The following is a 15259-nucleotide window of genomic DNA, read 5'->3' as shown; positions in this document are numbered from 1 at the left end:
CATGACAAACCGGAAGAAAAAGAAGGGCAAAAAAAAAGAATACTGTATAGGAAACTCGCATGACTTTTCTGCAAGGTAGCATCACATCATATCAGGCGCCGCACATTGGCTGGCTCAACCGGGATCCAAAAAGGGACTTGTCGAGCGACAGCTAAAGCCCCATCGTCCGGCTCGCCCTCATGCCACTGGCGCGCTTGTCGCACACCATGACGGGTACTGGGTACATACAGTGCGAGACAGTGTCGACAAAGACGCGGTGGGGAGGCCGGGAGACCGGGGGGGGGTGGGGTCACAGTGCGCCAGAAATCGACGGCGTGTCTCAATGTCCTGTGAATCACTCGCAGCACAACGACGCAGCACAACGACAACGCTGGAGGCGGTGGTACCGGCAACAGAGGATCGAGATGCGACGTGGTGCTTGCCTCGGGCCCGATGCTCGCACGGTACGAGAGGGTGTGCACAGCATCCGTCGAGCAGTCTGAACTAGCAGCCCGGTGCACTCAGTCCCGTTAGGGAGCACGTACTGTACTCGATCGCATACCTCCGCTCCTCCCTGCTCGTACTGGTACAGGATGGTAACTTACTGGATGGCACTGGATGGTGCTGGATGGTACGTACTGGATAATATCGGGGAGTACGGTATGGGCTCACGTGCCGCTCGACTTGCCAGGAAGAGATGCTCCGTTTCCTCGCTGTCTGACGGCCCAAATGCTTCGTATGTTGCCATGCGAGGAGGTGCGATGAGGTGTGAGGAGGTGTGAGGAGGCGTGCACAATGGATTGTCCCGTCCTGCAGCAGCTCCAGGCCCAGCGTCTCTGGCAAGCTTTGGTGGCGGACACTTGTTGCGCTTGCCTACAGCATCTCCTAAGCTTCCTCCAACGCCTCTCGACACCTTATTAATCCGCGCCGCCGCACACATCACGGACTCGTAAATAAAATCCCCTTCCAAAGGCCCAAGGCAAGAAGCGGTCTGTGGTGCTGCCTCTGCACACCACCCATCTTGCCGAAACGGCCTTGTTGACCGTCTCTCCCCATCGAGCATCGCGCCATAGCAAGCTAATCAGATTGATACTGTACATAAGACTCCGTACTGTACGTGCCTTGGCTTGGTACCTAGGTACCTAGGTTCCTCAGGTTAAGTACCTTAGGGAGTCTCCTCCAAGTGTCCCCACACAGTGCTAGAAACATCCCCAGGTACCTGAAAAAATTGCCCCCCGCCCAGCGCACTGGGACCGTCAGTGGTAGCGGGCGCCGCCATCTCTCTCTTTTCTCCCGCGCCTTCTCGCCCGCTGCTCTCTCTTTTTTTCCCACAACGTCATCTCTGACGTCTTTCCTCCCCCAACCAGGCCCTTCACCAACCTCGAAGCACTCCGACGACGCAATCCCACCGCCCAGACGCTTTGGCTTCGGCCCTCGCCTGGAACCGCATCTCTTGTACACTTGCTCTGGCATTACGCTTTTCCAAGCCCTGGCGCCGCCTCTTTGCGGCCGCGCTGCACAAAATCTAGCCGCACCTACGCGCTGGCGCAGAGCCACTCGTGCTCTAGCATCCTTGGCCGCCTCCCTTTTTGCCCCCAGGCGCTGCTTGCTCCTGGCCTCACCCCCCTCTCTTGCCGCCGGTGACCTCATTCACTCTCTTTAGGAGGCCCTTTTGCCTTTTTTTTTTCATTTTTATTATTTTTCCACTTGAGCCTCGTCCGCGCTCCCCCCCCTACAGTTTTTGCCTTGGCTGGCTCTACCCCACCCTTGATCGCGCTCGCTACACCTCCCCATAGTATACTACATCATACCCAGTCGTCATCATGGGGACTTCTCCCACAGCCGCCTCCACCCGGGGCCAGTCGAAGTCCCCCAAACAACCAAACAAAACGCCCCCACGCCAAGGTGAGCTTCCCTTGACGCTGTGTACCTTTCTGCACCTTCCCATTGTCCCATCACCGTCATTGTTACCCGTGCCAAGCAAGCAAAGACGCCGCATCACCGTCATAGCTTCCCAAACACCGCGCCGTTGTGCTCATTCCCGTGACAGATCCGGCCCCCGACGCAGAGACCGATTCCGCCGGCAAGCTCGAGGGCTCATCCAATGCCGAAGCTGCCAAACCGCTTGCGCCGCCGCCTCGACCGGGTCAACCACAGCAGCAGCAGCAACAAGGCAACAACACGCCCGACTTCTTCGCGCCCCAGGCCGGCGGATCGCTCAGCCTGGAGCCCAACCCCTTCGAGCAGTCCTTCGGGGGCGGAGGTCCGGAAACCCCAGGCGGCACAAAGCTCCCGTCTGTTGCCGCGCTGACCTCGCCGTCCTCGCTACTGCCGGGCACCAACGCGACTCCCTTCAACTGGGGTGGAGGCTCGCTGCGCACCGGTCCTCTCAGTCCTGCCATGTTGTCAGGGCCCGCGAATGACTACTTTACCGACACCCATCATCTCCGTGGCGGCTTCCCCACGCCCAACGAATCGTCCCTTAGGTCGGGACTCACGCCCGGCGGCAGTGGGTCCATGTTCCCGGCCCCGAGCCCCAACTCACAAGCTCTCTTTGCTCAGCTCGCCAGCGGCGGTGCGACCCCGAGCACCATCGACTTCCACCGCACAGCCCTCAGCGCCGCCGCCAAGCGCGAACACGCCAACGCCGCCCAGCAGCAACAGCAGCAACAGCAACAACAGCAACAGCAGCAGCAGCAACAGCAGCAGCAAGCCGCCATCTCACAGCCGCAGGACATGCCCAACGGAGCGCCAGCAGTCAAGCCTGAGTCGAAACCAGCTCATGGGCCCTTTGATCCTCACGACAACGATGCTGCTAACGGCCTGTTCATGCTCGCACAAGGCGCCCAAGGCCGCAACGGAAACCAAAGCTCGAGTCAATTCCCAGCCACGTCTGCCTCGGCCCATGCGCATCCTGCACCCGCATCACCTCGGCATCCCGAAACCTCGCCGCGAACCTCGAATGCCCACGCGGCGTCGATCGATTCCGGACGGGGTGTCAGTGAGGGCAGTCGCATGTCGGACGACGGCGAGCAGGCAAAGCCGAACCCAAGGGGCAAGGCCAAAAAGAACATGTCATCTACCAACGGCCGGAGGAAAGCGGAAGATGCGCCCGGCAAGGCTCCTCCGCATAAGAGGGCCAAGAGCATCGGTGGGGTTACCAATGGTAGTACCGACATTTCCGATGACGAGATGAATGGAATGCAAGACGAAGGCGGCTCCAAGTCCAAGATGACAGAGGATGAGAAGCGCAAGAACTTTCTCGAGAGGAATCGGTGAGACGCCCCCGTCACCGCCGGGCCTTGGTCGCCGATCGGTACGTTGACTAACCTCGCTTCGTATCAGCGTTGCTGCACTCAAGTGTCGCCAGAGAAAGAAGCAGTGGCTGGCCAATCTGCAAAGCAAGGTGGAAATGTTCAGCAGCGAGAATGACGCGTTGACGGCACAAATCACGCAGCTGCGCGAGGAAGTGGTCAACCTCAAGACGCTTCTGCTCGCCCACAAGGACTGTCCCGTCACCCAACAACAGGGGCTCCACGGTGCCTTCATGTCGCAGGTCGTCGAGCCTTTTAACGCCCAAATGAACCCTTACGGTATGGCTGGTCCGATGCCTAACCAGCCGGTCATGGCTGGTCAAGGCGTTCAACGTCGGTTCTCCTAGAGCGAGAATCGGCCGGCACACGAGCAGGGCGACGTCATGGGCAACTGGGCGCCAGTCGCCGATCCCTTCTTCCCGCAGTGAAATTTGGCCTCCTCGGAGTAACCATGGCCGATGAGCCATAAATCCGCCCTGGCTTCTGTGCCCGCACAGGCGGTGACTTGATCGGAGAAGGGGCTTAAACGTCCTCTCATTCCAAATCGTCCTGTAAAACAACACTTCACGGAGAAGAACTAGTGCGTGTCTGGGCGGAAAGCAGCCTCGTCTTCCGTCCAGTCCGGCCGGCTTCATTCGAAGCTTCAGCCTTCTGTGGAATCGTTCTGTCCGCAGACACGGCCACCTGATGGGGCATGTCTTGTCCCTTCATATTGTACGTAAAGTTTCTGGCGGGGCATGAGTATGTGAAAAAAGACTCGGGCAGAGGGGAGCGTTTAATAGTGGCGTTTGGGACAATCCACACCTGGCAGAGAGCATGCTCGGTGTTGTCAGGACCATTTTCTTTGTTCTTTTTCGGGAGCGGTAGCTACAGGCAATGGAAGCTACACCACCGCGCACGCGAAAGATGGCGCGCAAGACAGCAAGAGAGGAGAGTTGTGCCTCACAAGATGGTTGTTGACAATATCCTGTGACAAGATTGTGTCGAACACGGAGCGGCGACTACTCAGTTGCGTGGTCGTGAGGTCCATTGACAAGCGCACCTGATAACGCCCAAATGAAATTACGATCGTTTAGAGCCATGCTCATCTGCGGTCTGCGATGAAGCAGATGACGATGGCTTGGCCTAGGTACTATTACTCTGCAGAGGAGAATAGAGGACAGCGCCATTTGGTCGGCCAATCAGCAGCCGCGTTGCTGAATCTTCGATAGTGGGGTCGCCGTGTCACCTTAAGGGGCTTAGCGCGACAGGCGGAACCTATGCCTCACCTCCCCCAAGGTAAACAACGGGGGGGGGCAAGTCTCTCCCACGTTGGAACCTCGTTAGTCGGCGACTGCATTCATCATCCCCCTTCACCGTGCCCCCTGGAGGCCGCTGGGAATCGACTCCCAAACGCCGACGCGAAAATTTCCTGGATGCGCCAGCTCTCACCGCCGACGAAGGCCTTGTGACGCGACTTGCCGACAACTCCGCCGTTACGCGACGCCTCGACCGCATCGCGACCGGCTTTTGCCTACCCGGGGGGCCCTTCGCCGCCTTTGCCTCTGCCGCTGCCTCTGCCAGTCGACGACGCCCCATGCCACCGCGAATCGGCCATCCATGACGACTCTCGTGGCCACCCGACAGGCGCTGGAACTCCTGAGCATGAGCGACCACCAGAAGCGCCGGACGAGCAAGCGGCTTGCGGGTAAGTCTTTGACGCGCGGGTGGTGGTCCTTTGCGCGCGGCAGAGGGGGGCTTACTGACGGCGTTTTGTAGCTGCGGCCGAGTATGAGCAGGATGACGACTTTCAGTTTGTTCGCAAGTCCAAGCGGGCCAAGACGGATGAGCAGGAACCGGCGAAGAAGCCGGCGCGAGGGCGGCCGCCAGCCAAGGGCAAGGCAGCCAAGGAATCGATCACGAGCACGAGCACACCCAGAGCAGCAGCTGCCGCCGCCGCCGCACCCGCGGCAACAACCGCACCTGGCACGAGAAGATCCTCGCGACGGAAAGCAAGCTTCGACGCGCAGCAAGACGAACTGCAACCGCCGGTACCCAAAAGAGCAACTCGGCAAAGCAAGCGGCTATCCGGGGACGCCATAGTGGAGGAAATCCAACTAAATGGTGCAACGCGCAAGAGTCGCGGCAGGCCAAAGGCGTCTCGCATATCCGAGGAGGCGGTCGAATCGCCGCAGCAGCAGGCACCCCCCGTCGAATCCGCCAAGATTGCGCTTCCCATGAGCGACACGCCCATCATCAATCGCAACAAGGAGATGCGCAGAAAAGGAAATTCAAATCGGAGGAGTAGCCTGGGATCGCGCGGTCGCAGGGCGAGCTCCCTGATTGAAAACGGACAGACTGCGATTCCACATCGTGAGGTGGACGCGGCCGAATTCTACAAGCACATCGAGGCAGAGGGATTGCCGGAGCCCAGGCGGATGAAGCAGCTCTTGATGTGGTGCGGCGAACGCGCCCTCGCCGCAAAACCTCCACACGGCACGCCCAACTCGAACGCGATACTTGGAGGTACGTCGAGCCGGCCGCCTAGGAGGCTGCAAAGCTAACAAATCTGGCAGCTCGCGCGATACAGGACCAACTACTTAAGGATTTTGCGTCCCGATCCGAGTTCTCAGACTGGTTCAGCAGAGACGACACGGTGCCGGAGCCTAGAACCGTCGCCCGGAAACCGAACCCGCGCAACATTGAGCTGGACGAAAAGGTGGCCTCGCTAGAAGGCAAGATTCAAAGGTAGGTGGCGCGCGAAGATGCATGTGTAGGATCCTGCTGCTGACCACACCCCTTAGACTGAAGGAAGAAAAGAAGGCGTGGCTAGCAATACGGAAACTGCCCCCAGAACAGCCGCCCCTCTTCGCACCAGACGAGACGGACACGATCACACTACCGGATTTCGATCTGCTAGACCCAGACGAGGGCAAGATCAGAGGGTACTTGGCCGACGAGAGAAATTCCTTTGCCACGGTACGGTCCGAGACGGAGGGAAGATTACGGAAGATACAGTCGTCGCTGGAGTTTGAAGTAGACCAGCTAGCGGATAACGTGCACAAGCTGGAACAACGCGTCCTGGTAGCCGGCAAGGAGGCCGACCGGCTACTGAAAATCAGCGCGGTGCGGTTGCGGGAGCGCGAGCAGCGGGAGAGGACGAGCACGGGGACAAGGGACATGCCCATCATGGAGGTGCTCCGCAGCCTGAGCAGCATCCTACCCGAGGGCAACGGCGGGTGAGGAGCGGTTGCGCCGACCTTGAAGCAAATTCAATATCCTGGGGAAAGGGGCGACACGTCGGGTAATTACGAGACGTTTCTTTGATGATGAGATGAGGCGCTTGGTTTGGTGTCCTTTTCCGGCTCTTCCGCCTTACTCCTTGTCGTTCCTTTTACCCTTCTTGTTTCTTTTTTTCGACCTTGATCTGTGGTCACAGCCCCGACGGATTGTTTGCCGCTACCACCGAATCGCCAGGAGCACGGGGCAGGCTGGGCTGGCAGAGAGCTCTTCCGACGGCATTATCAGGCTTGAGGGCATGTTGAGGAGTTTATGTTGCAGGCATGGTGAGCGGAGGAGGCCCCTTTCTCTCTGTCCGCCTTTTTGGTGTCGCTTTTACCCGACTCTGTACAAAGCACAGTGAAGTCTGGCAATCTCGAGATACTAGGGGCGCCTTTGATGTCGGCGCCCCTTTGGAAGCATATGCCCGCTTTGATTCCGTGTTCGGTGCCGACCCCTGGCTGAATGTGATTGCCCAACGACATATTGGTACAAGCCTTGCTTGTTGATACATGTATACATCGCTGTCTTCCCCATTCCTCTGTCCTGTCCTATCGCCCGGCCTCCAAGGGTGGCATAAAGCCCATACCCTTGGCCTCGGCGCCGTTCGCGCTCCGCCTCGAGACGTGGTCGCGCAAGAGAGCGAGGATCTGGCTGTCGCGCCAGCGCGAGGGGACGGGACGGTAGGCAGGGCGGACGTTGCCGACCGTCTGCGCCCACTCGCCCTGGGGCGGGTTCTGGCGCACAAAGCCATCGGCGGCGGCGGCCGGGGACGAGCCATCGGCGGGGTTTGTGGACGGTGGTGCGGCGGAGGCTGATGAGGAGGAGGAAGGCTCGGCCTGCGTGGCCCAGTAGTAAATGTCCCAGTCATTTTCGTCGAGGAACAGGTCGTAGTCGGCGAGCTGGGCGGACGTCATGGAGGGGAGGTGGGCGGCGGCAAAGGTGGAGAGGAGGAGGTCTGACTCGAGGGTGCCGCGCTTGCGGGACTGGTCTATTCCATTGGTGAACGAGGGGCGTCGTCAGCAAAAGAAGAAGATGGCAGCATAAAGAAACAAGATCAGAAGGGCGAGGGGGCAAAGACGCACACAGAAGCCGGGCGCGCTTGGTCTTGGCGTCCTCGCCGGTGCGGCGGAGGGGCTCGATGCGGAACTTGGCGCCTTGGAGCTCGCCGACCTCGAGCTCCGGGCCGGACGCCGACGGAGACGAGGGGGGGGAGCTGAGGCTTCGTCGTGGCGGCGCGAGGGACAAGGCGAGGCTGCGGTGGCTGGCGAGGGCGATGCGCCGGGCTGCGGGGCGGAGGGATGGGGTAGCCATGGCGGGGGGATTTGCCGTTGCGGTTTCGTCGAGGAGCTGTGTGTCTGGTTTGGGCGGGTGGGCGAATTGGGGGTTCCTAAGGGCGCTGTTCTTGGTGATGGTGTTTTGTTTTGGAGGGCTGGCAAGTAGCCGAAGGAGAGGAGCGTTTGCCACGCAGTTGGGCGCGCCAGTAGCCTATAACCTATGACGGGCTGGTTTTGCTGTTAACCTCGGCCCCTCTTTAAACCTCGATTGAATCGTGGACCCTTGGGACGTAAATCCCGAGTAGTTTTAGCCAGTTGGATCTCTTGTTCTCCTTGCTTTTGTTTCTGGAGGAGTTGTGTTGATAACATCCCACAGTGTTAACACATGAGCCAGGGTGTCTAAGAAAGCCGAGACTCAAGAGCCTCATGAACCGCTTCAACTTCTGCCAGCTACAGGCACAATTGCTCTACTCCAAACACATGCGAATCCCCCTTTTCGTTCCCCATCATCCCCGCTCCCTCCCCCCATCCCTATCGTTGATAATCATGTGCAAAACGCCAGCATGTCCGAAACAAGCACATTCCGTGCCCACGAGCCCATCCATCAGCCACGGGAGAAGGGGCGCAGCAAAGAAAAGGCCAGATGTGAATAGATGACGAGGAGTGCTAGATGAGGTGCTTGGAGCGAAAGTAGGCGCGCAGGTACATAATCTGCCAGGCCCACAGGCCGATGAGCAGCCAGGTGGTGCCGACGCCGAACCACTTGACGCGCGTGTTCGTGCTCTCGTTTGTGTCGCGCAGCTTCTGCTCGCGCACGCGCAGGTAGTCCATTTCCTGGACGATCTCGGCCGTGAGCTCCTCGATGCGGCGCAGCTCGGCCTCGACGGGCTTGAGCTTCTCGGTGGCCTGGATGGCGGACCAGTCCTTGGCGTCGGCGCCGATGTCGATGTCGAGCTCGATGTGGCGCAAGGAGGGGTTGGGGCGGCGGGCTGGGGGGGGGGGAAGGGGGGAGGCGGGTTAGAGTGACAGAGGTAACGCGTATGGGTTCAGACGTACATCCTGACTGGATATTCTCAAAGCACACGTCAAAGTGCGCATCGTCGTGCGAGGTGAAGACGGAGCGGGACTCGCCGACAACGTCCCTCGGCCTGGCGTATTCGTTGCCCAGGGCATCGCGGATCTGGGGTCGGCCAAGTCAGCCGTCGCTCGCTCTCTCCTCCCCCATCGCTGCACCAAGGCGGCCTACGTGAACATTGACCATCATGCCGTCGCCCTTGAAGCCGTCCGAGGTGACGGTGACGACGACGAGCGTGTCGCGGGGGACGAAGTTGCGGATGCACCTCTCCTTGCGCTGGTTCTCGGCGCCCGAGTGCGCGGCCAGGTCGAACTTGAGGGCGTTGGCGGCGCAGGCGAGCAGCAGCAGGCCGCAGAGCCATTGCAGCAGCGGCGGGCGTTGCGATGCCATGGCTGGTCGGTCGGGGGTGTTTAGGGGGTCGGTGCTGGCGCTCTGCTTGGGGATTGTGCGTTGGGTGGGTGAAAGGAGGTGGAAAGCTGCAAGGTGTCGCGTTTCTAGTGACTGGAGCTAGCCCAGGTGCTGGCCCCATTGGGGACAGACCTCTGACTAACCCGCTTTTCCTGCCCGATACCTTCAACTCCAGTCTTGTCTGCCAGACTCATCAAATGAACCAGAATTGCAGCTTCTTCTCGCCCGCTGCTGCTTTTCATCGTTTCTGCAGGATACCGTAGGCAAAGCTTTTACTTCTCTGCACCGACTCCCGCCAGAGATTCTGCTACACGCCCCCCGCCTGCTAGGCTCAGCATTCTTCCGCCAGGATACCCGTCGCCGCCTCGTCCCCAAGTCTTGGCACCAACTTACCTGACGGATGCTTCTCCAAGGCCTCGACTTATCGACATAATTACTACAGACCTACAGACTCTTATCCTTATATCCGAGAGGGCGGGCGCGATCCTCTCGGTACAGAATCATGCGGTAACCGCCGACCATGCCCTTGGCAGCTTCGACGACTGGCAGACGGAACGGGACAGGCCAGCCGCGGTAGACGGGCGCGACACCATTGCGTGGACCGCAGATTTGGATGGGGACTTGGTTGAGGAGAGCTTTGATGGCAGGGAAAAACACGGCAATCCCTGATTTCTTGCTGTGACACTGAGCGAGCCTTTTCCCTTTTCCTCCCACCTTCGCAAGCTCGATACTGCTCGACTGTTCTCGTCCGGAATCCAACTTCCCCCTCAAGAAACACGACTCCAGTACTGTAAGAAACGAGGAAATGAGGTGACGAAGGGCTGTTAGGGCCTCCTTCTGCCCCCTTCCCTTGCCCAATCATTGCGCCGCCCAGAGCCTCTACTCTGGTTCGCCGGCGGCGCAGCCTCCTCTGTTATGGAATTGAACATTGAATAATAATTATCACCTGATTTGTCAGGCGGCCCATTATGTAGTCTTGCTGCCGCCTGCGCAGCCCCGCTCGTCGCAAAGCGAGAAACCCAACTTGCGCGGCAAGCCGAGCCAGGACCTGTCTCGTGGCACCGACAAGGCAACTTACAGGGCTGAATTTACGACTAGTGCATATCGCATCTCAGAATGAGTTTCGGGTTTAGTGTTGGGGACTTCGTCGGCGTCGCCCAGCTTGCGAACAAGTTACGCAAAGAGTTCTTTGGCGCTCCCAACCAATTCAAGGCCTTGTCCGATGAGTATGTTCGCATGTTACCATCATCCATTAATCGCTAATATCGTCTTTGCTAGGGTGAGAAGCCTTTCCATTGTCCTCCAGGACGTCGACGTTGCTCTCTCCGAAACGGGAATTACCGACCAGCAGCAAACAGAAATACGCGACATCATCGTCGGCTGTCGCCATGTTTTATTCGACATAGAGGAGGCCCTGGCAAAAAACTCTGGAATAGAATCAAGCGGTGGGAGTCTAGGCAGTCGGCTGAAACGTGTATGGAAAAAAGTCAACTGGCAGCCTGACGACATTCGTGAGCTCCGAGACAGGCTTGCATCCAATGTCACACTACTCAACGCCTTCCTCTGGCGAATATCTAGGTATTTACTCAGCACCATGTTAGAATAACGTAACGCTAACACAGATTAGTGGTCTTGTCTTGGAAACAAAGAAATGCGTAGATCTGCTGAACCAACGCCAAACCGACCGAGATCGACTAGATGCACTCAGTTGGCTTGCTCCGGTAGATTATTCATTACAGAAGCGTGATTTTCTTCGTCGCCGTCAAGAAGGAACCGGGCAATGGCTTCTGAACTCGCAAGAGTATAAAACGTGGCGGCAGGACACTGGAATAACCCTGTTCTGTCCCGGCATTCCAGGAGCAGGAAAAACAATCCTCACATCCGTCGTCATCGATGACCTTACCAAGAATCTACATGCCAATTCGGACGCCGGAATTGCGTATGTATATTGCAACTTCCAGCGACAAGCCGAGCAGACGGTAGATCACATGCTGGCTACTCTCCTCAAACAATTGGCTGAGGGCCAACTTCCGCTGTCGAGAACCGTGACGGAGCTTTTTGACAGACTCGAGAAGGATCGTGCACCGCTACTCCACGACATATCGGCGACGTTACGATCTGTAGCGGCCACGTACGCGAGGATCTTCATTGTCATCGATGCGATTGATGAATGTTCTGAAGCATGTCGATCCATGTTGCTCTCAGAGGTTTTCAGCCTCCAGGCTGAAAGCAAAAGGATCAACGTCTTTATCACGTCGAGGTCCATCCCGACTATCAGCGAGAGTTTTGCCAAGAGTATGTCACTGGAAATCCGTGCTAGTGACGACGACATCCGGACGTATCTTGATAGGAATATGTTTCGGCTGCCCAGTTTCGTCCGGGACAAGCTTGAATTTCAGACGAAAATCAAGGAGAGCATTATCTGTGCGGCGCGAGGCATGTACGTGGCCTACATTCCATGCATATGTCCAGCATTATTTTAACACGCTCCTAGGTTTCTTCTCGCGCAGCTCTATTTGGAGTCCATAGCTGATGTCACGGGCTGTGCCCGGCTGGTGGACCCGGTTGTACCGGGTCCGGTGGGTCGTGTTCCGGTGGCAACACCGGCCCCGCTCCGCGGACCCAGAAGCTGCGAGAACATTCCGAGAAGGGCAATATAAGCTCGCACTCGAGGCTACGCCTCGAGTTCAGCTTCTTTTCCTCCTTAGCTCTAGATAGACAACACCTAGGCACCTGCTTGTTGAATAAACTCCGGGCCAGCCTTTCACATATCTAGAGCTCCTTCTAAATACCGCAAGCTGCAGACTGCTCGTCAGGATGGACCAGCAGAGTGAGAGCCCAAGTCTCCAGCAGCAATGGATTGACCAACGCATTCAAGAAGCGGTCAATGCGACTCTCAGCCCTCTACAGGACCAACTTTCCTTGCTGATGGAGCAACTCGGGCGAGCGCAGCCGCAGAGCGCCGACTTGCAATCGCCGCCAGTGGCACGAGGATTGGGCGAGAGCACGCCTGGCTTGGGCACGCCCTCCCAAAACCTGCGGTACTGGAATGCGGAAACCGTTGCCCAACCCACCCAAGTATGACGGCTCACGGAAGAGCTACTCCTCCTGGGCCAGGCAGATGCGAGACAAGCTGGACCTTGATGCACACTACTACAGTGGAAATCGCGAACTTTGGTACCTCATCAACTCATGTTTGGACGAGCGACCACAGCAAGTGGTCGCTACCTTTACGCCGCGGGAGGCCCTGGGGGTAGCTACGACCCCCAAGAGTTCATGCGATACCTCGACCGAACCTACCAGGACAGCAACATCCAATCCCGCGCTGCTGCCACGCTGAGAACTATGCGGCAGCGCGAAGACCAACCTCTCGCGTCCTTCCTTCCCCGATTCGAACAGGCATTAGCTGAAGCGACGATTTTGCGAGTCACCGGTGCTCAAGCAGTGGGACCCGAGCCTCCCGACCTTTTTGGAGACGGATTGCTCAGGCTACGCATTGGGAGGCGTCCTGTCGCAGGAAGGCCCAGATGGACGTCGACACGCATGCGCCTTCTTCTCGAAGCGACTTTCGCCAGCGGAGTACAACTATCCCATTCACGACAAGGAGATGCTTGCCATCATGAGATGTCTCGACAACTGGAACGCCGAACTTAGGAGCTGCGGCCCATTTACAATCCTTACCGATCACCGCAACCTGGAGTATTTCATGACACGCCAGAAGCTCACGGAACGGCAGAGCCGTTGGGCAGCCGAATTGTCCCAGTTCGACTTCAAGCTCGAGTATCGACCGGGAAGCGAGGCTGTCGTGCCTGATGCGTTGTCCCGCCGTGAACAAGACAAGCCACAGGGCATTGACGACGAGCGGGAACAAGGAAGAATGATACAGTTGATACCGGATAGTGCCATTCCATCATCGACAAGAGCATGTATCAACGCGATGAGTTCTGACTGTTCAGAGGCATCCACCCTGCCGAAGATGAAGGTCTTCGAGGTAGCGGACCTGCAGCAACTCTGGGACGAAACGGTGGCGAAGGACTCGATATTCCGGGCAGCCTATAAGGCAGTCCGCGATCGCGAGCGTGCCTTCCCGCCCTCGCTGGGCCTGAAGATCCAGATTTCAGAATGTGCGATCGACGCAGGCAAAAGGCTGACATTCAGAGACCGTATTTGGGTGCCGGGTGGATCCGGAGAGGAGGGTAACCAGGAGGAAGCTGAGAAAGACCAGTTGAGAACCCGCATTGTGCAGCAGTCGCATGACTCTGTTGCGACCGGTCATCCCGGCAGGAAGGTACGCTGGCTATTGTGGCTCGGCGATTCTACTGGCCTGGGCAGTCCCAGCTGGTTCGCCGGTACGTAGCCAATTGCGACACCTGCGGCAGAGCACACATCTGGCGCCAGTCGAAAGGGATTTCTCAAGCCTCTGCCGATTCCAGATCGACCCCGAAGCCATTTGTCCATGGACTTCATCACAGATCTGCCGCCTACTGGACCGAGCAAGGCAAGGTACCTGTGGGTGATTGTGGACAGACTGACAAAGGCTGTGACCCTCGAGGTGATGGACAACATGGAAGCTGAGCCGTGTGCAAACCGTTTTCTCCAGTGTCATTACCGATTTCACGGAATGCCACGGTCCATCGTCAGCGACCGCGGAGCAACTGGCTAAGTAGGTTCTGGAAGAGGTTCTGCCGTCTTGCAGGTGTCACGCAGAAATTGAGCACGGCCTATCATCCTCAGACGGACGGAGGGCCAGAGAGAATGAACCAGGAGATCGAGGCCTACCTGAGAGCCTACGTGTCGTACGTGCAGGACGACTGGGAGAACTGCTCCTGCCGCGCAGCTGGCACTCAACAATCGTGAATCCGCAGCGACCAAGATCAGCCCCTTTTTCGCTGAGCATGGTTACCACGTCGATCCCATCAGCGTCGAGGAATCGGAAGAGCCACCGAGGCATAGAGAGGAAAGCAGAGCTGATAGCCTACTCAGTCGCCTGCAGGAGGTCAATGAGTACATGCAAGCAGTGATGGCCTCCTCACAGCAACAACAAGAAGAGGCTGCCAACGCAAAGCGACAGCCTGCGGAGCGATTTGAAGTTGGTGACAAGGTGTGGCTCTCGATGGCAAACTACAGATCGCCACGACCGTGCAAGAAGCTCGACTGGCTGCATCACAAGTACACAGTCACGAAGGTAATTAGTTCGCACGTTGTTGAGCTCGATGTTCGTGGCTCAATTTACCCGCGATTTCATGTTGACCTTTGCGGCGGGCGCATCAAGATCCGGCTCCTGGCCAAAGGTAGATGACGCACAGCCACCACCGGTACAAGATGAGTCCGGCACGGATCTGTGGGATGTCGACGAGATCCTCTGCGCGAGATGGAAGAAGCGCGGACGAGGGGAATTCAGGCAAGCACTAGTGCGATGGACGGGCTACGCAGAGCCGACTTGGGAGCCAGTTGAGTGGTTGCAAGGAACAATTGCGATGAAGGCATTCGAGGACAAGTACGGGCCAATCAAGACCAATGATGGCCCTAGGGAGAGGTACGAGACGCTGGCAGGAACGCAAGAACCCCGCAGACGCCGACCTGGTCGGAGGGGACAAGGGTAATGTCACGGGCTGTGCCCGGCTGGTGGACCCGGTTGTACCGGGTCCGGTGGGTCGTGCCCGGTGGCAACACCGGCCGCCCGCGGACCCAGAAGCTGCGAGAACATTCCGAGAAGGGTAATATAAGCTCGCACTCGAGGCTACGCCTCGAGTTCAGCTTCTTTTCCTCCTTAGCTCTAGATAGACAACACCTAGGCACCTGCTTGTTGAATAAACTCCGGGCCAGCCTTTCACACCCGGAGGCACAGGAACACTTGACTGCGACATGCCTTACATACCTCCAATTCGACGCCTTCAAGTCCGGTATTTGCCAAGATTGGAAAGCATTGGAAATACGACTGAGGCTAC

The 15259-nt window shown here is 58.0% G+C and overlaps 5 protein-coding genes across 5 annotated transcripts; 3 read left to right on the top strand and 2 right to left on the bottom strand.

Moving 5' to 3' along the window:
- Positions 1 to 1802: 1802 nt before the first annotated feature.
- HRG_09314 (aft1 HRR domain-containing protein) lies at positions 1803 to 3640 on the top strand (the record flags this gene model as incomplete). The annotated part of the gene is made up of 3 exons (XM_044867785.1): positions 1803 to 1884; positions 2030 to 3254; positions 3325 to 3640. 3 exons carry the CDS (start codon positions 1803 to 1805, stop codon positions 3638 to 3640), a joined length of 1623 nt encoding a protein of 540 aa, XP_044717045.1.
- Positions 3641 to 4892: 1252 nt separating this feature from the next.
- HRG_09313 (mis12-Mtw1 protein family domain-containing protein) lies at positions 4893 to 6515 on the top strand (the record flags this gene model as incomplete). The annotated part of the gene is made up of 4 exons (XM_044867784.1): positions 4893 to 4980; positions 5052 to 5798; positions 5849 to 6020; positions 6077 to 6515. 4 exons carry the CDS (start codon positions 4893 to 4895, stop codon positions 6513 to 6515), a joined length of 1446 nt encoding a protein of 481 aa, XP_044717044.1.
- Positions 6516 to 7102: 587 nt separating this feature from the next.
- Positions 7103 to 7865, bottom strand: HRG_09312 (flavinator of succinate dehydrogenase domain-containing protein; the record flags this gene model as incomplete). The annotated part of the gene is made up of 2 exons (XM_044867783.1): positions 7103 to 7542; positions 7637 to 7865. The coding sequence occupies 2 exons, from the start codon at positions 7863 to 7865 to the stop codon at positions 7103 to 7105; spliced, it is 669 nt and encodes a 222-aa protein (XP_044717043.1).
- A 629-nt stretch (positions 7866 to 8494) lies between these two features.
- Positions 8495 to 9293, bottom strand: HRG_09311 (emp24/gp25L/p24 family/GOLD domain-containing protein; the record flags this gene model as incomplete). The annotated part of the gene is made up of 3 exons (XM_044867782.1): positions 8495 to 8817; positions 8885 to 9008; positions 9075 to 9293. 3 exons carry the CDS (start codon positions 9291 to 9293, stop codon positions 8495 to 8497), a joined length of 666 nt encoding a protein of 221 aa, XP_044717042.1.
- A 1134-nt stretch (positions 9294 to 10427) lies between these two features.
- On the top strand, positions 10428 to 13668 carry HRG_09310 (Pol; the record flags this gene model as incomplete). The annotated part of the gene is made up of 8 exons (XM_044867781.1): positions 10428 to 10537; positions 10590 to 10822; positions 10971 to 11018; positions 11169 to 11250; positions 11377 to 11491; positions 11534 to 11751; positions 11806 to 11890; positions 12718 to 13668. The coding sequence occupies 8 exons, from the start codon at positions 10428 to 10430 to the stop codon at positions 13666 to 13668; spliced, it is 1842 nt and encodes a 613-aa protein (XP_044717041.1).
- Positions 13669 to 15259: the final 1591 nt, after the last annotated feature.

This window comes from Hirsutella rhossiliensis (assembly GCF_020360975.1).
Source record: "Hirsutella rhossiliensis strain HR02 chromosome Unknown scaffold00012, whole genome shotgun sequence".
In the NCBI taxonomy this organism is placed as follows: Eukaryota; Fungi; Ascomycota; class Sordariomycetes; order Hypocreales; family Ophiocordycipitaceae; genus Hirsutella; species Hirsutella rhossiliensis.
The sequence above is the reverse complement of the archived record's forward strand: the minus strand, read 5'-3'. Positions and strand labels throughout refer to the sequence as shown.